Source organism: Ascaphus truei, chromosome 2 (assembly GCF_040206685.1).
Source record: "Ascaphus truei isolate aAscTru1 chromosome 2, aAscTru1.hap1, whole genome shotgun sequence".
Classification (NCBI taxonomy): Eukaryota; Metazoa; Chordata; class Amphibia; order Anura; family Ascaphidae; genus Ascaphus; species Ascaphus truei.
The window spans coordinates 324,707,582-324,731,852 of record NC_134484.1 but is presented as its reverse complement, the minus strand read 5'-3'; the positions used below and the strand labels follow the sequence as shown (position 1 = coordinate 324,731,852).

At 44.5% G+C, this 24,271-nt stretch overlaps 1 protein-coding gene across 5 annotated transcripts in view; it reads right to left on the bottom strand.

Moving 5' to 3' along the window:
- The window catches only part of GLI3 (GLI family zinc finger 3), a 233,465-nt gene that overhangs the window by 102,114 nt on the left and 107,080 nt on the right, over positions 1–24,271 (bottom strand). For all 5 annotated transcript variants that reach the window (XM_075586595.1, XM_075586592.1, XM_075586594.1 and 2 more), the window contains one exon: positions 1,213–1,318. In XM_075586595.1, the coding sequence (XP_075442710.1) occupies positions 1,213–1,318 (106 nt within the window). The remainder of the gene's footprint in view (positions 1–1,212; positions 1,319–24,271) is intronic.

Below are 24,271 nucleotides of genomic sequence, written 5' to 3'. Positions count from 1 at the left end.
ATGGAAGAGAAGGGTGTGTTATGTCTAATATCAAAGCTACTGTAGGTTTATTCCTTTGAGAACCCCTTCACCAGTCTGATGTTCATACACATTAATTAGACTGGCATCGGCATGGACCTTAGAATGTTTATTACTGACACTCCACTAAATCCTTTTGCTCCTTTGGAGCAAAATATGACCTGGGAGAGAGGTCTGCCTCCCTGCACACTGTCAGATACAGGAGGGATATTGACTTGCAAAATGTACATTTTATTTCTTTATCCCTCTATCCATAGTTCTTAACTTCTCCGAGTCTGAGTTCGGAAAACTTGCATACGATCTACTTGTAGAGAGCAATCTAAGCAATATCTGACATGTGTTTTTTTTTTTAAATAAATCTGTTTTGTAGTATTAGATAATACTTACTGCATTTAAAAAAATATATATGATTCAACTCTTAATGCAACTTTTAATGAGTTTTAATACACTGAGCATCTTTTGATTTCTTTAGCAGGTTTTAGCACATATCCCCAGCAGTGCAAGATCTTTGCATCACTTTCTTGTTTGTGATAATTTGTTGCCAATGTTTCCAGCCGTTTGAGCTGCAAACTGTAATAGATAATGTTACCCTAGTACAGTGTTTCCCAACTCCAGTCCTCAGGGAACCCCAACAGGTCAGGTCTTAAGGATATCCCTGCTCCAGCACAGGTGGCTCAGTGAAAATGACCCACCTGTGCTGGAGCAGGGATATCCTTAAGACCTGACCTGTTGGGGTTCCCTGAGGACTGTAGTTGGGAAACACTGCCATAGTAATATAAGGTTACATTGTAGCTGCTGAGTTACACTGAGCGAAGGATAGATTGAAACTAAAAGGCTGCCACGGTGTGAACCCGGAAAAGCAAGATCTTTGATGATCGATCACGGGAGAACAAATCAAATCGGTAACTTAGCTAATTAGTTTTCAATAAAGGCTGCATATATTAAACAATCTATATATATATATATATATATATATATATATATATATATATATATATATATTTTTTTTTAAAGTGCCGGTTGGAATGCGTCTTTAAAAACAGTTCGGTCTATGACCTTCTCAAGAAAGTAAGTCCCATCTGCTCCTGATCTATTATCTGACTCAGAGAAAATAGTGGCTTCTGTACTAGGCACGTTTGCAGACCTCAGCATAGAATCACGCTCACATTCAAACATATGAGAGCTTTTACTTACATGTGCAGTGGGGGAATGGGAGTTGGTTCATAATGATAACGCCCTTCATGATGTCTCGCGTCGATTGGCACAGGCGGATGGAAAGCTGGGAACAGGTGAGGCGGATCTGCAAATGAAAATGGAAGGATTAACACCGACTTCAAAAACAGAGGAACTAGGCAAGAAACCTAAACAACTTACAGCGCAAATCTCCTGAAATATTAAGCAGATCAATTATGGGGATTACGCGGGCACACTGACTGAAAGGACAAGTTGCTGCAAATCTGGAACATAAAACCAATGTCATATAATTCCGATCTGTTCAGCAATCCATTAGCAAACATTCCAATATTATATAATAACAATAATAATAATAACTTTCTCATAGAGCGCCATTCTCCCCAAGGGACAAAAGCGCTCCACAATTACACTATAGTGCGCGGCACGCAGCACATAGGGATTGTTACCGACACCGTACAGTCCCTTGCCCAGGTGAGCTTGCAATCTATGTTTTTTGGTGCCTATACATACATGTTAATGTAGGGATGGGCATCATGTACATTCTTAAACTTCTCAGCTGTCAAACAAAATCTACCCCCACATCATATATTATTTGTATATATTACAGGCTTTCTTCCCTTTTCATTCTTTGTAATAATAAAAATAATAATCGCATGTTCATGTATAGTGCTGCTAGTTTTACGTAGCGCTTTACAGAGACATTTTGCAGGCCCAGGTCCCTATCCCGTAGAGCTTACAATCTATGTTTTTGGTGCTGAGGCACAGGGAGATAAAGTGACTTGCCCAAGGTCACAAGGAGAAGACACTGGGAATTGAACCAGGTTCCCCTGCGTCAAACTCAGTGCCAGTCAGTGTCTTTACTCACTGACCGCTCCTTCTCCAATGTGTTAACATTATTAGAAAAGCTGCTGACCAATTTGGAGGAACAAGGGTCTCTCTCACCAATAAGAGCACAATGTTAGATGCAGCAGGGGAAGAAGAGTTTTAGGTCTGTATAAAATCACATGGGCACACCGCTACTCTCATAATCCATTTGACGGGAGCAAATTAGCCCCTTCATTGAAAGACCGTCTGCAGCACATTGTCAAGCCCTACATACAGTGCCTGTATTTTGTAGAAGAACACACCAGTAAAAACTCATCTTCATCAGATACATTTTTGCTTCATCCCCTCGTATTAAATCTCACTACACAGAGGGTGAACGAGAAAAGTAGACATTATTCATTACTTTTGGCTGCAAAACTGTAGTACATACACACAACCAATAATGTTTTTTTTTTTAGATCCTTCTGCATTGTCAAGAAATGCAATCCCCTTGTATGTGAATGTATCTTTTTTTGTAGGTCCTTGTAAGAAATAGAAACAGTACATCATTCATAAGGAACTGTCTCAAAATACACGCTCAGAACACGGCTGCATAATACATTGGGCATCCGATATAATTATCCATCTCATGGTTTATTATTTACACATGAGCAGAACAGCTGGTGAACATCATAGCTCAAATATATGTGAAAACGGTTACTGTACGTGATCCATCTCCTGATGTTGCCCCTTGACAGAATATCGCATGACAGCTTCTCCGTAGCCAAACTAAAACTGCTGAGGCAGAGTAAAGTGCCTGCAAACCTGGCTACCTCCAATTTATCATACAATTTCCTGACTGATGTTCCACAAACCAGCTGCTAAGTGCTGTGTAATAAGCCGCACGCAAACTAACGATCGTGGTAGGAGACAGCAACGGTATTGCACAGAAAGCGGCCCCCCTAGCCATAGGCGGGGGGGCTTCATGACCAGGGGGGGGTCCGGCCTTCCCCTCGCTGGCCCGCCCCCACACCTCCCTCCCCAGGACAGGGGAGGAGTTCCAGGAAGGCCTACTTAAGGCCAGGCTGGCGGGCAGCACATCCTCTTTGGCTGCCCGCCAGACGATTTCCCACCCACCCATCCCCTTAGTTAGTGATTGCAATCATGTAATGAACGGCAGCAGAAGGTTGAGCAGGGCAGGGTATTCCCAGGAATGTGGACATATGCATTGTATGCCGTGTTAATGGTTCTTTGTTCCGTTACAGCACGAACAGCTGATACTGTGCTGAGTGAAAGGACGAGGTTCCGAACAGGAGGTGTCATTGACCAGTTTTGCCTTTGTCGCGGCGGCTCTTGGGGGGTAGGTGCTTGTTCTTGCCAGACTGGGAGCTGGGCCGTTTGAGCCCGGGGGGAGTACGAGTGGGCAAGGTCAGTTATCCATGACCTCGAGAGCCCGCTCGCGTAGGGGACACAAGGTCAGCGGTTCGAGGGCCGGCTGACCGTCCCCTCCCCCTCCTGTCAAAGGAGCACACTCTGGCAGGGAGTGCATTTACCCCATTAGGTTTTCTGTATAAATAAATAGCCGCGGCCATTTTACCTCCTGCTCCCGTTTCCTGTCTTTATTTGTACGTTGCATGTGGGTACAAGGCGGGGGGAGAGGGGAACCGCCAGGAACCTCCCTGGTCATGGACCAGGGGGTCACTCGCGCTCCAAGAATTCACTCTTCTTCTTAGGTTTGAGATCTTTACAGAAGACGCAATCACCTGCAGCATCTCTGCTACCTTAACCAGTTGTTTCTTAACTCTTAATTTAAAAAAATGCATTTCACAGCGTTGCTAACCTGGGCCCTTAAAACCAACTATATGCAAATATTACAGAACACGCACAATGCATTGCTTCTGAGGCTGAGTCCATAGAGACTGAAGTCGTGCAGAGGCGCGCCGCGGAGGCTGAGGGAAACCGGGTGCTTTCCCTGGCCTTAGTGCGCGCGCCGTCCGGGGGCGTGTCTGGGGGTGGGCCAGTGATGTCACGGTGTTGCTTCACCCTCATTGGGCAAATCGCTCACGTGACCGGCCCTCCACTCTCCTCAGCGCCAAAACTTAAATTGATCTGTCTCCTCCGTCTCCGCATGCCTGCGGAAGCCCCTCCTAAAGCCGCCCTCATAAAGGGTGCCGAGGATAAGTCCACTGCCTCAGCGCGGGTCAGCGGCTAAGCGCTGGCCATGCCCGCGGCCTGATAGGTAGGTCCCAGTTCCTCACTAACCCCTGTGTCAGCAAAAAAAAAAAAGTGTTCTATAATATTAATGGTTATAAAAAAAAACAAATGTAAGAAGATCTGAACTGGGTTGATGAACTGCAGTTTTCGTAGTAATTAAGGAGTTAATAACGCACCCACATTTCTTCCCTTTCCATCTCTCTCTCACAGCTTGCCTCCTGGCAGCTGCACCTCAAACCCCCTCTATTTTTTCAAGATGAATTCCTTAGTTCATATTCTTAATCCCCAATCTGACAGGACATTAACCAGATCCCCGGTCTCTGCATTCTTTATATACATTTCTCCTTCTTTCTTTCTTTTCATTTTGTAACCAAAGGAAATACTTGAGGAGTTTCTACTTAAAAGGGAAATCACACAGGTTGACTAGCAGTATTCAACTTTGCTGGAGAACAATGTTGCGGACACTAGCCACATTTGTTGTGCGATTCCATAAAATCAACAATGCTGACTAAGGCCGTGCTTATAGTGCCGGCGAATTCGCCCAAAAACAAAAGCATTGCCGCCTCGTGCGCTTATAGTGCATGCGACGGCGACAAGCGACGGAGCGACGCCATCGCGAAAACCCGCCGCCGGCAAAATTTGATTTTTCAAGGGCCGTCGCGTCATGTGACGGCCTTTTAACAAATCAAATTGCGGGAATCCCGCGATGCTGCCGACCGGCGAAACATAACTTTCGCCGGTGGCGACGGCGACGTCACCCATTGTGTCGCCGTCGGCGGCACTATAGGCAAAGCCTTAGGCACGGTCTATAGTGCCGGGCGCGTGCTACGCCGTGTGCGCGTGCGGAATTTTAGTTGGCTGACGTTAGTCAGCCTTTCAATACAAGGGCCGCGCGCGCACGGCAGGGAGAGGGAAGCCGACAGACAGCGGCGAAAATGAGGAAATTCATCTTTTCGAGCCGCTGCCTGCGCTCAAATGTATGTATGTGTGTGTGTATGCATATGTGTGTATGTATGCGTATGTGTGGATGTGTGTGTGTGTCAATGATTGCAGAACTAAAAAAAAAATATTTATTAAACTTTTTTTTTCTTTAAAAAATCTTATTTAGGACTTCCTTTTACTCACACAACCCATGCACACACATACATTACCTGCAGGTCCCAGCTCTACAGACAGGAAAAGCATGCGGCACGTGCACGTGCGCTCGCATAGGCACGCACGGCTGCATATAACAGCCCTTAGATGTACGTTTTCATAGTTCTTACGTTGTTTGGCACAATTAAATAGTAAATCCTTGACCGCCTTTTTGCAAAACCTTGACAAACTCTTCCAAATTGTGTTTGGTGACATGAACAGCAAATAAAAATACCACTGGTGAGCACATTCATATGTCTCAGGCAGGTCTGCAATCCTGCTTTCCCCCATTATCTCTTAACAAAGAATGCTTCCACTGCAGCCAAGGATTCTGGGTAATAACGTGCAAATGCGCACAGTGAGTCACTCTTTCCTTCTTATGCATTTTAGCATGGACTCCTATAAGTTTACGCCTGCCGACTTTATAAAAGAGTTAAATGGGGCAGTTGCTCTTGAGCGCCAATGCTTTACTTGAGAGTGTGTGTGTGACAGCTTCCTTCCCATTCTTCCTAAAGGTAAACTGTGGCAAACTAGCTTTCCTACACTTCACAAGGCACATAGGCCGAGTTTATTTGAACAACTCCAATGTTTATAATAGTTACTATTTAAATACGTTCTACGACATATTTCAAACAAACAGTTCGTAGCGTTAGAGAGGCAAACTAGTCAGCAACAGAATACCGGCACTTGACAAGAGCAAGGCAGGCAAGAAAGGCCATTTGTTCTGTGTCAACAGTTCCTGGTCTTTAGTTCAATGCAAGGAGCATGTGGAACTCCTCTTCAAAGCAGTGTTTGCTTACACTTCGCTTGTGACATAATGATAATCCAGCAGAGATTATCAACTGCAATTGCCACTGATAACCATCAACAGTGATTAGTCTATTGTAAAAGAAACACAAAGGGTGACTGATTCACACATCACCGGGGATCATTTTTTATATCCTAGGGATGAAAGGCGCTTTCTATCCACTAATATGAATGTATTCTAACAATAATACTCAAATGAAAGTACAGTACATTGTTGACTATTGCAACACATGGTTACATATATATTTATTTTTTTGTACCATCTACCAACAAATTTAGACATATTCAAAGGAAACCTCGAGGTGAAAATGGAAAGGAGGTTACCCACTGAAAACGTTTTAAGAAAAGTCCAATAAAAAGTGTAAAAATATCTTCTTACAGGAATGAAAATGTTTGGAGCATGAAGCAAAGTGCTCTCTATTCCACAATAATGAAAGAAAGATAACATCCCCTGACATTTTCGATAAATTCCCATAATGAGAACATGGTTTCTACTTTATTCCTAATAAACATTCTGCCAAACCAATTTTTACTATCTACGCATACTCTCACATCCACCACCAGTTTAAGTTCTTTCAAATCTAAGGCTGTCTCACATTTTAACCTGGTCTGTAACTGTTTCATACGCTCATAATATATACAGGTAAACCCCGTTATAACGCGGTCCTCGGGGTCCACCCCGAGACCACCGCGTTAGTAACGGGGTCGCGCTAATTTTTTTTAAAAATGGCCGCCGCGCGCCTGATCGGGAGGGAGGGAGTGAGGAGGGAAGGAAGTTAATTAAATAAATAAATAAAAAGTTTTAAAAAAATGGCGGCCATTCATCCCTCCTCCCTCTCCCTCCCAGCCCCCTCCCAGCCCCCTGGTTTTGCGGTGCGCGGCAACGTGTGTCTGTGGCTGCTGACGTGAAAAACGAGAGAGGAGTCGAGTGTGACCATTTATTGCACATACATATATTTACATCAGTCCTCTTCATTCTCTGAGTGGTACAGATCTAGAAATAGGATTATTACATTCCACGGAGCTCTGTCAGTCGAGTGGAAAACAGCCACTGCGGGCCCAGGGAATCCCTTTCCTTAGAGGAGGAAGTTGTCACGGCCGGGTCATCACATGCTGACGTCACTTCCGGGATCGTCTGCAACGGAGGAGATTGCCAGCCACCACCAGTCAAGCAGAGTGTAGGAACCCCCTGAGGCTACCATCCAGAGGGTCATCACTCCCACAATGGATTTAACAACAAGGTGGCAATAGATCCCGGGACAGCTCAGAGGACAGCCAGGACACAGATAAGGGATTCCCCCCAAATTGCATTTATGTGCTTTGAGTGTGTGTGCAGTGTGCAGTGTGTGTCAGTGTGAGCAATGAGCAGTGTGTGTCAGTGTGAGCAATGAGCAGTGTGTGTGCAGTGTGTGTCAGTGTGAGCAATGAGCAGTGTGTGTGCAGTGTGTGTCAGTGTGAGCAATGAGCAGTGTGTGTGCAGTGTGCGCAGTGTGAGCAATGAGCAGTGTGTGTGCAGTGTGTGTCAGTGTGTGCAGTGTGTGTGCAGTGAGCAGTGTGTGTGCAGTGTGCAGTGTGTGTCAGTGTGAGCAATGAGCAGTGTGTGTGCAGTGTGAGCAATGAGCAGTGTGTGTGCAGTGTGCAGTGTGTGTCAGTGTGAGCAATGAGCAGTGTGTGTGCAGTGTGCAGTGTGTCAGTGTGAGCAATGAGCAGTGTGTGTGCAGTGTGTGTCAGTGTGAGCAATGAGCAGTGTGTGTGCAGTGTGCGCAGTGTGAGCAATGGGCAGTGTGTGTGCAGTGTGTGCAGTGTGAGCAATGAGCAGTGTGTGTGCAGTGTGCAGTGTGTGTCAGTGTGAGCAATGAGCAGTGTGTGTGCAGTGTGTGTCAGTGTGTGCAGTGTGTGTGCAGTGAGCAGTGTGTGTGCAGTGTGCAGTGTGTGTCAGTGTGAGCAATGAGCAGTGTGTGTGCAGTGTGTGTGCAGTGTGAGCAATGAGCAGTGTGTGTGCAGTGTGCAGTGTGTGTCAGTGTGAGCAATGAGCAGTGTGTGTGCAGTGTGCAGTGTGTCAGTGTGAGCAATGAGCAGTGTGTGTGCAGTGTGTGTCAGTGTGAGCAATGAGCAGTGTGTGTGCAGTGTGCGCAGTGTGAGCAATGAGCAGTGTGTGTGCAGTGTGTGCAGTGTGAGCAATGAGCAGTGTGTGTGCAGTGTGCAGTGTGTGTCAGTGTGAGCAATGAGCAGTGTGTGTGCAGTGTGTGTCAGTGTGTGCAGTGTGTGTGCAGTGTGCAGTGTGTGTCAGTGTGAGCAATGAGCAGTGTGTGTGCAGTGTGTGTGCAGTGTGAGCAATGAGCAGTGTGTGTGCAGTGTGCAGTGTGTGTCAGTGTGAGCAATGAGCAGTGTGTGTGCAGTGTGCAGTGTGTCAGTGTGAGCAATGAGCAGTGTGTGTGCAGTGTGTGTCAGTGTGAGCAATGAGCAGTGTGTGTGCAGTGTGCGCAGTGTGAGCAATGAGCAGTGTGTGTGCAGTGTGCGTGTGTGTCAGTGTGAGCAATGAGCAGTGTGTGTGCAGTGTGCGCAGTGTGAGCAATGAGCAGTGTGTGTGCAGTGTGTGCAGTGTGAGCAATGAGCAGTGTGTGTGCAGTGTGCAGTGTGTGTCATTGTGAGCAATGAGCAGTGTGTGTCAGTGTGTGCAGTGTGTGTGCAGTGTGCAGTGTGTGTCAGTGTGAGCAATGAGCAGTGTGTGTGCAGTGTGAGCAATGAGCAGTGTGTGTGCAGTGTGCAGTGTGTGTCAGTGTGAGCAATGAGCAGTGTGTGTGCAGTGTGCAGTGTGTCAGTGTGAGCAATGAGCAGTGTGTGTGCAGTGTGTGTCAGTGTGAGCAATGAGCAGTGTGTGTGCAGTGTGCGCAGTGTGAGCAATGAGCAGTGTGTGTGCAGTGTGTGCAGTGTGAGCAATGAGCAGTGTGTGTGCAGTGTGCAGTGTGTGTCAGTGTGAGCAATGAGCAGTGTGTGTGCAGTGTGTGTCAGTGTGTGCAGTGAGCAGTGTGTGTGCAGTGTGCAGTGTGTGTCAGTGTGAGCAATGAGCAGTGTGTGTGCAGTGTGTGTGCAGTGTGTGTGCAGTGTGAGCAGTGCACGCAATGTCTTGTATATAATGTATACCCTGTTCATTTATGTAACTGTATTTGTAACCATGTATTATTTGTTTAACTCTGTGCCCAGGACATACTTGAAAACGAGAGGTAACTCTCAATGTATTACTTCCTGGTAAAATATTTTATAAATAAATACTGACCATTGAAATCTAATTCACAAGCGCTATTTTTATTCACTGTACGGTGGAGGGTTTTTGTTACTTTTTCACCCACCATAACTTATTTAATGTGTGACTGAAACCTATTCCAGTTTCACATGGCAAAACCAGTATAACCAGCCTCACACTGATAAGACACAAAAGGTTGAAACAACTGTCTCTGAGTAGGTTTTCTGGCTATGCACTTCTGTAAACCCGGCTGTGCTGAAAAGCTGTGTAATGTGGCAGGCATAAGATTATAGGGGTTGTCCATGCTAAAAGGTTAAGAAGTAAAATGTGACACTGTGTGCTCATTTGCATGTCATTACCCAGACTCCCAAGCTGCATTGGAAACACTGTATTCTAAGGCAGGGGAGCGCAAACTTTTTGAGCTGCGCCACTCTGCCTCCTCCCCCTGGCTTTCACGCCCCTTCACCTTGTTTAGTGGCGTCAAATGACGCCGCGGGGTCACGTGGCGTGACTTCACCCCGTTGCCATGGAGACGGACGTGTGACATCACTCCGCATGACACCGTTGCGTCATTTGTCTTACCAGTTCTGCAGAGTCTCGGTAAGTGAGTTACAGAGGCCTCACGTGAAGAGCGCGGGGCCTCTGCAACCGCCCACACCCCCCCCCCCCCAAACAAAACCAGCGCCCCCCCAGTCTGCGCACCGCTGTGCTACGGCATAATGGTGAAAAGCAGGGTTGCAGACCTGCGTGAGATGTGAATGTGCTCATAAGTGGTATTTTTATTTGCTGTGCACTACAATTTTTGTACTTTTTACCTGATAAAAATTCTCGCAACCCAGTAAAAGCAATGAAAGCTGAAGAGATTTCCCTGCCCCAGCTCAAGTACTCTCAGATATGATCCTGCTGTCTTTATAGCTGATATGATGCCTTATAAATAAGCAATAATATTAATTATAATAAACTTTACCTCACTATGAAGTTTCTCCTTGACCAGCTTCTAAACAGCTACACATTGCAAATGGTTTTAGCATAACAGCATACCCCAGGCTATTTATCTATCTCTACTTATCTATCTTTCTGCCTGACTTTCTGTCATGGTTACTACCAGCGAATAGTACTAAACCAGGAACTGCCTTTCCAGGACTTGGTGTCTTAACTCAGGGGTGCTCAACTCCAGTCCTCAAGCCCCCAACAGGTCAGGTTTTCAGGATATCCCTGCTTCAGCACAGGTGGCTCAATCAGTCCCTGCTTCAGCACAGGTGGCTCAATCAGTCCCTGCTTCAGAACAGGTGGCTCAATCAGAGACTCAGGGGCCTATGCAGAGAGCAGCGGTAAGGGGAATAGCGGCATTTTTTGGAGAAAAATGCCTGTAGAAAGGCAGGTACTGGCGAGTTTTAAAAAAAGCGCCATTTTTTTTTTTATTTGCAAATTTCGCCGCGCGGCTGGAGAGAACCTAAATCTCTCCAGTGTTGAAAACTGCCGTATTCAGAGAGGCGCGATCGCCATCTAGTGGCTGTTCGCGCCAAAAAAATGGCGCGATTTTCAACATTTTGCTTCGCCAACAAAAATTGGCAAGAAGCTGGAGCTCGGCGGCCGGTGGGGGAGAAAAAAAAAACGCGATTTTTTTTCCACAAGTTTCAACAGCGCTCATATCGCCGGTTGAAACTCTCCATATGCAGACAGGATTCTAAATGCAGTTTTCGGACCTTTCTGCATATGGAGAAAAAAACTCTCCATTAAAGCTACTTTTTATTCCCCTCTCCAATTTTAAATAGCGCTGCTCTCTGCATGAGGCCCTTAGTCTTTGACTAAGCCTCTGATTGAGCTACCTGTACTGAAGCTGGGATATCCTGTAATAAACAAAAAATATGTATTAGCTGGAAAACTCAAGAAAAAGCAAATTAGTGTGTTAAATAATCACAATACATACAGTTCAGCTACAGGCGCTTATCAACAGGTAATTATGAATGTATATATGTCCCTGAGTTGGCCCCAAAGAGGTTTAAATACAACAGTCCAATCCTGAAATTGGTTGCCAGAAACAGTCCAAAAGAAAAAGTTCCAAGAAGGTGCCGCTTTCTCAGTTGGAAGTGCTAACCCAGCACTTCAATAGAAACTAAATAGGATGAGAAGAACAGAAAGCGCACACTTCCTGGTGCAATAAAGTTTTTACTATATTAATGAGACAAACAAACAAATAGTGGAAAAATACTCACAAACATCCAAATAAAATAAGCAGTATTACCACTATTTGTTTGTTTGTCTCATTAATATAGTAACAACTTTATTGCACCAGGAAGTGTGCGCTTTCTGTTCTTCTCATCCTATTTGGGATACCCTGTAAACCTGACTTGTTGGGGGGGGGGGGGCTTCAGGACTGGAGTTAGCCCCTTTGCCTTAATTATTCCTCAGAATATATTGATATCCCCCTCCCACTGGTATGTAGGAAATCACCACAGAGACTAACAGGATGAAAAACTGCTCTTTTCAAAAGTTGGAACCCAGAAGACTTGTTTGCAGAAATTACCTAATGTGACAGTGATAGAAATCTATTTTTGCTGAATGCCAAATAAACCGAGAGGTCCAGTATTTGTCTAGCTGCATAAACGGTTGAAAAGTTTTGCTAAATGTGTACAGGATGTTGCAGAATGTATTTTACCAAGCTGAAACTTGTTAGAATGGCTATATGTGCCCGTAATAAATCATACAATGATGAGGCCTCAACAGGTAGGCCGTAACTTTTTAAACAACGTGTTTGGTCCAAACAGTAATCTAATCTGCTATAAAGTAATATAAAAACTCAGAAAATGTGTCAATTCCTAACTTACCATAAAAAGCATTAATGCAGTAAATATTGTACACTTTCAAAAAATCTGTTGTAAAGGTGTTTAAAGATGCTTTGAAAACAAACTCTGCAGCCATACTGCATGCAAAACTCTGTTATGCTAATACACTATGCGTGGTTACGTTTAAAAACAATAAAAAAAAATTAAACACCACCAAAGATTTAACGGATATAACTCAGATATGGTGAAGTTTACATGTGTCATATTTTCTTCATTTTGTGGTCCAAAGGCTTTCAAATAATTGTACCAATATCCTACATATTTCAACCTGTGAATTTAGCATGTATGAAAAGTGCTTTGTTTTTTCCAAGTGATTTTTTTTTTGCAGCTGTGACTGCAATCTGCCTTCAGTATGCTTTCTCCATACTTGTCAAATCAAATATACTTGTGACCTATATAAACTGACCACTAACCCTGCTGGACTTATCATAGCCAATCCATTGGAAACTGCTCAATATTTAGCGGAGCTAATGGGTGCATAGACAGGGCAATATAATACTGGGGATTAAGGCATAGGCCAATATTGATTGTAAACTCATCTGGGCAGGGACTGTGGCTGTAAAAACTCCTATGTGCTGCGTACCGTGCACTATACTGTAATTGTGAAGCGCTTTGAGTCCTATTGGAAGAAAAGCGCCTATATGAAATAAAATTATTATTATGAAGAGTCACAAACTTCTGATACACAGTATTTTAGCCCAATCCTGTGTTAGCTTCCAGTTAACGTGGGTTTGTGGTGCAATACCCCAGTATCAGACTTTACTGAACCTACCCAATCCAAATCTATGGGGATTATGTATCAAAGTCTGATGTCTGCCAAACAGGGGTAAAACTAGAGCAAAAAATATTACATTACCCAGAACAGGGATGGCCAACCTTTTTTTCAGGTACTGTATACTGATAAATGGGCACACATTTTATGGCGGGCCACTGACCTACTGCCCTGCCCCCTCTCACTCAATCCCTCCCCCTCCAGAGCCCTCGGCAGCCAGAGGAGTAAAGGGAGCCCCGCCCCTCTCCCCCCGTATTGGCCACAATACATTGACATTACATTTTGTAATTTTTTTATGTGGGTTTCTTTGCTGTGGTTTTGCCCCAGTATAACACCCAGGAGACTTTGATGTGGCAGGTCGCATAGCTTGTTTCCTATTTTTCAGGCGTAAGCATAGGATTTTGAGTATACGTCAGACTACACAAGTAATGCAATGCTCCAAAGCATCACTTTGCTAGGGTACCCTGCTTCAGCTCTGACTGCTCTAGTATCATTTACATCAACTCACACGTGCAGCGATTACATGCAAAGCAATACAAGCGTTTTAAAACAAAGCAACGACTTGGCATACACAGGACCATAGTGTGTATCACTCTCTTCTTTGTCAGTGTGATTTAAACGATACAATATGAAAATGTGTTCATTCTAAAAATTCTCATCAAAGCTACATGAAAACGTCTCAATCCATGGTAAACCAATGTTTGCTATTAAACAGTGGCCTTGGCCTTGTGGCACTGGTCAGCTTTGTCTCCTTTACCCCAGGCTGTGCTGCAAAGCTGTGCAATGCTGCAGGCATAAGCTTATAGGGCACATTTACATGTTAAAATGGATAAGAAGTAAAGAGTGAGACTCACGGTGTGTGTGCTCATTTGCATGTCATTACCCAGAATCCCTGGCTGCAGTGGAAGCACTTTATGCCAAGTGATAATGGGTAAGGACAGGGTTGGAGACCTGTCTTGAGACATGAAAATGTAACTCAGGCACCAAGAGATTTCAAGGCCTGTTGACCCATATCTGCATTACTTTCCTATGTGTATACCAAATACACTGCTAGCGCTACATATCAAGAAATTAAAGAGCATTTGCCATCTTCTAACCATAGTTTTCCTGATTAATCAATGGCCTCTGTATAAATAGCAAGTGGCATTAATTTCAAAACCTACTTGAAGTATGAATTGAGTTGAAGGTGAGATGCCCTCAAATTATTTAGCAGACTGCATTCCTGAGCAAGATTTCCCTACCTCTGCAACCTCATTTTTTTCCCTCCTACTGATTTCACCATCCTGGGTAATTTGTGGTTTGTTATTGCACATACATACCATGGGGACATAAATCAAACTCCCAGACTAGACTCTAAATTGACATTCAAAGAGTAATTTTGCTCCACTTACATCAGCTAAGGATTTGGGGAGAGCTTTACACGGACTAGAAAGAGCAGTTAGTAGAAGAGGTACTTGATTCACATATGACAATGGTATGTGTCTGTGTATTGTATGCTTTTCCTATTGTCCAGCATTACAAGGCATGCTTATAATAAATGTTCTTGTTTGGATCATTAACCCCCTTACATCTCAGCATTTCTGTTCATGTTTCTGTGTGTTTAAAAGTAAAGTAGAAACGCGTGACAGCATACCTGTAATAATAAGACATGAAACATTGAATGATTACTGCTCCAGTCACTGCTAAAATTAGTTTTTTTAGCTTTTATTTATTCTAACTTTTTTTCTATGTGAAGAGAGAGGGGGAAAAAAAGGGGCTGTGTTTAAAAAGCGATGCTCAGGAGGTTATAACCTGTAAAGGTGATTTCCTTTTGACGGATTAGAGTCCTTTGTAACCCCACCTTTAATATCCCTTTCCTGTATCAACTGAAATGCAAAACTCTTCTGCATTCATCCTTCCAGTTGGCATCTTTATAGCAGCGGAGAGTATCAAACCTTTAATGTATCAGTTTAAAGACAGAAGCTGCCCTCTGACAAGTAGTCACTGCAATGAATATTGAAGCATAGCGTTCTCTCCCAGCACACAGCAAGTTACTGATGCTCTAGCTGGAGTCTGCTACGCGTCCCTTTGATACGAGCGCAGGTTTACCGCAGTTTCAACTTGAAGTGAAATAGTTACAGCATGCAGACAGTTGAAGCACAAACAAGAATTGGTCTTATTATGGAATAAGAGTTTTGACTTGTTTGACTTGCTTGAGGTCTGGGTTTTGCTATTGAGTGGAACAAATGATGTTGCTGCCTTGAAGCTGCCAGATTTAATTAGCAGTCAATGATCTCAGAGCCCATACACGTTCGTTCATTTGCAGAGCAGTTTACATTTACAATCAATGTGTCTGGTGTTTTCCTTGTCCTCCGTCAATTGTACAAAACAAAGTAAAAAGTAAGGTTAATTTCGGCAACTGGAGCGACATATTAGGTTGGCTTATACTGCACCGACACACTTTATTCGAGCAAATACCCAGTATGTACCTGGCAGATACCTGGAATGCGCCACTCCTCACCTCTGACAAGCCCCGTTGCGTTTGCCTTCCCAGCCTGGGTTCATGCCTGGCTGACGGGCGGCTGATCTGTTAAATGATAATGATTAGGATTTAATAGGCTGCAATGCTTCGCGTGTCTACCAGATGGCATAAATTCATGAATTGTAATGCAGTATATATATATATATACTGTGCAGTATTGCAGCCAGCGGGAATAAAATGCTTCAATCCCTGCCGGAAAATAACTCAATGCACTCGGGCAGAAAACAGTCACAAACCTCAATACACCCGGGTATACCCGAATTCGTGGGACTAGCCGAGCTCGAATAAAGTGTGTCGCCAGTGTACCTGCCAGGTACAGTAACATCAAAGAGCAGTGGTGCCCAACTCCAGTCCTCAAGGGCTACCAGGAGGTCAGGTTTAAAGGATATCCCTGCTTCAGCACAGGTGGCTCATCTCAATCAGTGGCTTCGTCAAAGGCTGAAGCTGGGATACCTTTAAAACCTGTCCTGTTGGTGGCCCTTGAGTATTGGAGTTGGCCAGTCCTGTCAAAGAGGTTAATTCACTCTTCAAATTGTAAACTTTCCCCCGTTTATAATTAAATAGATATGTTTATATTAAACTTTCTTACATTTGAGTTTCAAATATACTGTAGGTTGTCCCCATATCTGACACGTCTCAAACTTGTATTCAGAATACAAAGTTATCTGAACATAGACCAAATGGTTAGTGCTTATGCTGGAGAAAAGCACAAGTTATGTAGCCTGAAAATGTCAACCTTTAAGTGTAAGTGGGGCCCCTACATTAAAAAGGTTAAAGGTGACTCAAAGAAAATCCACATTTGGGGCTATTTATCTCACCATCGCTTATATATATATTGACTATGTTCCACATGTAACCCACCATTGTTTTACTAACTAATGTTCAGCACCCTGGATAAGGGCGCTATATAAATGTTGTAAAAAAATAATAAATACATGTAAAAAAATAAATAAAAAAAACACTCAGAAAGAACAATACCAAGTACAAGTACGGTCTTATGTGCAGGTATTTAGCTACGGTAATATATTTAATTGAAACAAAAAAAGATTTTGTTTTAGGGTCAGAAAGGAGAAAAAGAAATTAGCAGAAGTAAGGTATTTTCCCATCCTGTCTCTGGCACATCTCTCTCTAACAACCTTCCCCCATCTCTCTCATTCTCCTCATTAACCTCAACCTCTCAAACACACTGTATTCTGTTTCTTTAACTGTCAGTCGCTGCAGAGATAAGGAATTTACGCGAATAACTATATTCTTATGAAAGGAGCACTGATTCTGTCATGCAGGCCGGGGATATGATGGGACGCCAGAAAAGGGAGAATCCAGGTACAACAAGACAGATTCTCCACTCCTTATTATTATTTATTATTTATAAAATATTTTACCAGGAAGTAATACATTGAGAGTTACCTCTCGTTTTCAAGTATGTCCTAAAACCTATGATGACTGAATAGAAGGATGAAATGCAAGAAGGTAACATTAAAGTTTCTCTTTACTTCATGCTATGCCTCAGCAACACCACCAAACTTCCCCAAGAAAAAATAGACCAGAAATGCTGACCCACAAAGCGCTGTTAAATCAGGGCTCCTGGCGTGGCGTTACCTAAAACTGAAGTTAACATGGTATCTGTGACGGTAGGGGGTAACCTGTCTCCCAATAAAGGTTTAAGCCTGTTTGGTTACCCCTGATCCGCGCGTTGGGTTTATAGAGTGTCAGCTCTTGAGCCCAGGGTTTGTACATGCATAGCCTGTAATGTGCGGTAATAAACTATTTTTTATGTGTTTATACTTTTCCAGGAGTGCCAGCAAGCAGGGATTGCTGTGGTATGAGTTTCAGGCAGGGTTTTGCGGAGTAAGTGTTGTCAGAATGTTTCTATCTAGTCAGGGCCCAGTATTGCTGGTTCCCCATAAAATTTAACAAGGAATCAGGTAGGAAACAGTGGCGACTCACCACTAGGGGTCCCTGCTTCAACACAGACAAGAAAGGGGCATAGGGATGTGAGGTGTCCCTGAAACAGTCAAGGGGTCCATGGGTTAATGGGGATACCCAGTAAATGCCCAGGTCACCCAGAACCAGTATAGAGGTTCTGGTGGGTACTCCAATCATCTATAAGGTTGTGAGGGGAATTTTAAAAGTCCAGCCCTAAGTTTATTGTATAGAGTGTGGGGAATATGGCTAGTAAGAAATAACGTGCAGCTTCTTATTCTATTTCCCAAAACTCACGGACTTAGGATATTTTTAAAGTGAATATTTTATTGAACACTGTGTTTTAAAACATATGCTTTGTGCACAGTAAAATGAGGCACGTGGATGAAAAGTATCCCTGTAGCTGAGGGAATCCCTAGTTAAGGGGAGGTACCCCAGTTAGTGCCAAGGTATCCCAGGGCCTGTATTGGGTGTGTGGGTGCCCCCAACCGAATATGAAGTACCCTAAAATGTATGCTGTAATAAAGTATGGTTCATAGGGTGTTATACTGTATGTTCCAAAAATCCATGCAGTCAGCCTAAGCATTTGCATAGGAGACATGATGTCTGCCTAGCCAACTGGCCTCAAAGGGAGTCCAGGATGTCGAGGTGTCGGGCCATTTGGTAGCAAGGAGGGGCAGAGGAAAAGGCCCCCACAGTTCTTTCCGACTCTGCGGAGCCTTCCCTGCAGCTAGCCATGCCCCTTTCTCTGACAACATCAGCCGATGAGCCCTGCTCTGATTGGAGGCATATACATTTTTCACGCTTTGGATTGGGCTATAGTATTTTTTGAATGAAAGTCAAAGGTATTATAACTCCTTGCGCCCATTAGATAGAGTGTTGTGTGTGTTTTCCAAGTGTTCTCTCAATGTTCTGCAAGATTCTCCAGATTCTAGGATTATACATTTTGTCACGCTGTGCAGCCCGCAGACCAGGCCAGTCCCCTGTACTGAGGTGGGATGTTGAGTATACACACCGACAGCAGAGGGAGCGGGTCCGGGATGTGGTTGTAGCGTGGCCAGGCCTGGTTTAAGAGTCAGAATAGTCGTTGTACTTGCCGAGTTCAGGAGTATAGAGAGTTCCGTAGTTAAATCCGTTTCCGTGTCCAAGGGTCTGAGAGGTAAGAATCGTGATGGGTAAGCCGAAGTCGGGAGCCAGGGAGGTAAGTCAGACAAGTTCAAATCTGTAGGAGTAAAGACAACCCGGAGCACAACACAGTTTCCAGGCTACACAGGAAGCAAGGAGCTATGCAGAGCAAGGAAGTGAAGGCAAAGCAGGATATTTAAAGCGACAGTGACCAATCCGGACGAGGGGCATGGCGGAGGCGTGTCGAGGAGCTGCTCGTGAGTGGCTGAGAGACCATGAAATAGCAGAGCACAGCTGAGAGTCTGTAACACCAGTGCCAGGATCCAAGATGGCGGTGGCAGAGTTCAAGGTAGGCACTGGGCGGCAGCATGGTAGCGACGGGGGGCAGGGGCAGCAGCCGCTGCAGTACTGGTAGTGGGTAAGGAGGGGTCACGCCGCAAGGGACGTGGCCCCCTGATTCCTTACAGTACCCCCCCCTTCAGGATCAACCTCAGGACGATCCATCCAAGGCTTCTGTGGCGTCCTCCCTTCACCTAGCCTGAGCTCTCTGAGTTCCCCGGTCTTCGTCCGGTTACTCCCCCTGCCTTTGCGCAGCGTGGTGACGTCACCGCGTCCTCGCGAGACCTCCGGTCTGCGTGTAGTACCTTGGTGATTCCCTCGGCAGCATCAGGTCCAGGTCTTCACCTGTGGCACCCCCCACACATCAGGACATCTGTGAGTGTGTCAGCAGCGGCAGTCCCCGGCATTGTGGATCTCTAGAGGCTGTTTAATGCCAACTACCTACCAGGCTTTGGTTCTAAGTCCAGGACATTGTGCTACGGGCGAGTACCAATCAGCTTTGCCTTAAGTAGGGTTTCAATTTTATCCCTACCGGATGTCATTGCTTTATTAGTGGCTCCAGCCTAAAATTCAAGTGTTTGTTGTTTTTTATTATAATTTAATTCATTTGCATTAAATTTGTAATTATTCTCTTGTCAATCATATCAGTGATATTTTGTTTAAGTTGTTTTTAGTTGCACTATGATCATTTTCTCTTTTTTTCTTGTCTGTTTTTGTCTTATTTGTTTGTCTGTCTTTCCATGAGACTTCATTGAAGAATCTACTTCGGATTTCATCTCAGCCATATTGGACTTTATATTTGGTCAGGCTATATTTATATTTTCTTTTGGAGGCGCCGTTTTTTTTTGTTTTTACAGCTGAGAGTCTGTAACACCAGTGCCAGAATCCAAGATGGCGGCAGCAGAGTTGAAGGTAGGCACTGGGCGGCGGCATGGGAAGCGACGGGGGGCAGGGGCAGCAGCTGCTACAGTACTGGTAGTGGGTAAGGAGGGGTCACGCCGCAAGGGACGTGGCCCCTGATTCCTTACACATTTTAAGTCTCCAGCAAGAAAAAAGCTGCTTCAGCTAAAGCTGCCTGGAATACTTTCTGTCCTGTTTTTGCAACTGTTATCAGGGGAAAATCCTTATTATCATTCCCTGCACCTAGAAGAGTCTAGCTTTGTACCCCAGTGCCAAGTAAGTGTGTTTTTTGCCTGTATTTTGTGTAACATTGTGTGTTTGCCTTTTCCTGTGAATAAATTTACAATTTATTTCATTAACTTGTTTTGCTCAATGATCCGGATAAAAAGTTGTAAATGGCCTGGTCTCCTGTGACAGTATCCTTAAAGCTGCAGTTCCCGCTACAGTTTTAAAATGTGCATCAATACAATCTGCACACTGACACGAGATTACCTAAATTGCTGATTGATCCATTCTCCTGTAATCGATCGCTTTGCTCGGGATTATTTAATTCAGTTATTGCTGCAAAACTGTACCCAGGGTGCAAAGTTCTGTGTGGAAGATCATGTGACCAAGCAGGCACTAGATACAATTGGTGCACTGCTAGAGAGAGGGCAGGGCTCAAGAGCCAGAGCCTGTCTCAGAAGGAGAAAGGGGTGTAACTTTGTAAATGGTTTCCATATAAACAAAAATGCTTGCTACATTAGAATACATACAAAATGTCTTTACAATTTGTTTATAAAAAAATTCTACAAGTATTTTTCTGATAGTACTGAACTGATTTATTAAAATAAAACACACATGTAGGATATTGCTTTAAGTGCAGCTTTAGAGACAATTATCTGCAAAAAACAACATCCAAACGGTTTCAGGACATAAACATAGCACTTGGGACTCTCGTAAAATAAGACTCACTCTCTCTCTTCTCTCCTCTGTTAGGTGTGACCTAACTAATGCTGTGGCCACGGTGATGCCGAGCGCCCTGGCGCTCAAGCTCGGCACTCATCTTTCTTGGGGGATTTTTGGCCAGCCAGTTGCGCGCTCGGGGGGCGTTGGAGGCACGGTCATGACGTCACAGAGCTGGTTCGCCCTGTTTGGGCGAACCGCTCACGTGACGCACCAGCGAGCGGCAAAAACAAATTTGCATGTCTCTGCAAGCAGCTGAGCGCCGTGCACTCACGGGAATGTGCACGTGCTCGCTCAAGCTGGACAACCACATTACTAGCAATGTGTCTGATCACGCTCAGCGTACGCACGCTCAGCGTCACCGTGGCCGCAGCCTGAGGCATCATTAAATCCCTATGTTAACTACAATGGAGCTCTGGGGATAGGCGTTGTTACAGGGAACACTTCTTCTGTATGTCATTAGCACCAACGCCCGGTATAGTAACAGAAGGGTCCATACGGCTTAACAATGCGTTAGTAAGCTTTGAAGATACCCACAGCACTTAACGATGTGTTAATTAAATGCCTCCTTATGTCAACAATGGAGCATTGTGGATCTGGGCCATAGTCTCCATGTTAACTGTAAAAGACTTTAGTGGAAAGGCAAAACTATGAAGCTTCATCTGCATGTCAATATTACTAAGGTCCGCTATAGTTAAAGCCATGCTCTTCACGGAAGAGAACAAACCTCTACCTTATTGTCCTTTGAAGAAATACAGTTTGTCTTAAAGCAGCAGTCCAAGCTACTGTTTAAAAAAAATCCCTTTAATATGTGCATCAATACAATCCACACAATGATAAGTAATTAGCTAAGTTGCCAATCGATCCTTTTTCCTGTGATCGATCGGCAAAGATTCGGCTCGGGGGTTCACTAAATGGCTGCGAGTGGAGCAGAAGAGGACCAAAGATGCAGGGTCCTGTGGGGAAGATCATGTGACCAGGCAGTCACTAGATACAATTGGTGCACTGCTAGAAAAAGGGCTCAAAAAGGGGTGTATCAGAGCCTGTTTCAGAAGAGAAAGGGGATGTGACTTTGTAAATGGTTGCCATAGAAATAAAAAATGCTTGTTACATTATAAAATAAAAATGTCATTTCAGAGTTTTTTTTTTTTTTAAATGCTACACTACCGACACACTTTATTAAAGTGTGGCCGGTACCGCAAGCCGGGAGATTTCCCGGCTTGCTAGTGGCCGCCCCTCGGCGTGCCGCGCGTCATAGACGCGCGGTCACGCGTCTTCGGGAGCCTGCGCCCCCTGCACGTGCGTCCAGGGCTCCCCGAGGGAGCCCTGGTGTCCCGCGATCGTGGGACGGCGGCAGGGGGTTCCGGGGGACCCGGCGGACCCGGCAGCGGTAGGGAGAGCGCCCCGATCGGAGGACGCTCTTCCGCTGCTTCGGCGCGCGCCCGTCACCCTCGGGCGCGCGCCAGGCTACTGCTGCGGCCAAGAACGGGCAAATGCTCGAATAAACTTGGCCGCAGCAGTACAAGTATTTTCTCATTGCACAGAACTGATTTATTAAAAAACACACATGTAGGATATTGCTTGGACTGCAGCTTTAAAGGACCACTCCTGGCGACATTTTTTAATAGGTTTGAAGCAGGGGGTCTCTGGAGCTGAACCGTATTCATTTTAGCTCCGGGGACCCCCTGCTTCCTGAGATTCTTACCTCGGAAAGGGGTGCTGGTAGCAGTCCATACAGGGCTAGTAGGGGCTATCAATATGGTGGCTTAACTGCCCCACGTACTGTGGACCAATAGGAAGCCATGACATCAACCCCTTGTGGCTTCCTATTGGCCCACGTGATGCGGCTTTAAACTGTGCACAGATACCGGCATCCCATACAGAGTATGTATCTCAGGAAGCAGGGGGTCCCTGGAGCTGAAAACAACGCAGTTTAGATCCGGAGACCCCTGCTTCAAATCCATTGAAAAACAATGCGTTACCAGGAGTGCTCTTTTAACATGACGTTACGTTAGGGTAATGCCACGTTAAGTGACATAACAGAGCTTTGTGGATGTAAAATTGATTCTACCAACGTAACAATTACTGAAACTAATATAACACAATCCCTAACAGTGCAAAGGTATATGAGATACCTTATGGCCTATTCATGTAACTGTAAGGTGTCTGGCATACACCAGCAAGTAAATATGGGCCCTAGTGAGTAAAACACAGCCAATGCTTAGGCACTCATGCATATTGTGCTACATTACTTCCAGTTTTTATATCGGTAGTATGGTGAGATAGTATTCTCTTCTTTATATAGTGAGCAGGAATCAAACTCAGACTCTCCTAGATGCTGCTCCTCTATATACATTTCCAAATTAACATTTCGACAGCTTATTAGTGCAGTATACCAATGATCAGCCAATATAATCCTGTGCTTTAGTCAGTTGTTATAGTGTAACATGGTGCTTGTGTAAGTATACAACACTGCTAGTGTTTACTTATCATACTATAAATAAGGGATGGAGGTGGGTTACTTTGGTGAATCAATAAATACCTGTAAAGCAGAATGGCTAAATAAGATGAGTTGTAATAGAAACAAATTACATTTCCACAGGTTTAAATCGGTAATTTATACAAGTGTCTTACTTTGCAACAGACGAACACAAATGCATCCACATTCTCATGGAGGTTTCGCAACAATCTGTTGATTCACAATAAGCAATTTAAGATATGGCAAATCACTGTTCCTACTTTGCCAAGAAATTCATCTATTCAACGGTCCAGTGTTTTTTTAACCTTTTTCTGGTTAAGAAACCCTATAATTAAATTGTGAAATTCTAAGGAACCCTAGCCCTCTCTAATAGCGTGCCTGAGATCAGATGCATTGTAAGGAACCCCAACCCTCTCTAATAGCGCGCCTGAGATCAGATGCATTGTAAGGAACCCCAACCCTCTCTAATAGCACGTCTGAGATCAGATGCATTGTAAGGAACCCCAACCCTCTCTAATACCGTGTCTGAGATCAGATGCATTGAAAGGAACCCCAACCCTCTCTAATAGTTATATAGAGTAGAGAATAAACTCCAAAAGGATCGATGCTCTAGAATATGCAAAAAGGGAACTGTAGATAACAATGAATAAAGTCTGAGTCCTGCTATTGATCAAGTGAATAAATCATCATCATCATCATCAATAGCATATAAGAAAGCTTCACTGTGTGCATAATGGACTTGACATCAGGACGGGGGGCTAGAATGTGGTAAGGAGATGCAGGTGAACCGGTGAGCCCACTAGGATAGAGTGCTCTCACTAAATCCTGGCGTCCTAAGCACAGACAGAGAGCCCCTGAAGGTGTCATACTCACAAACTTGCCAAGTTGGTGACGCCGTTCAAACGCTTTATTGATGACTCTTTGACAAAGTCCCATTGGCGGGACGAAACGCATCAGAGCTACTTTGTGGCATGTTTGTTATCTTCTAGTGCACATTAAAGATATT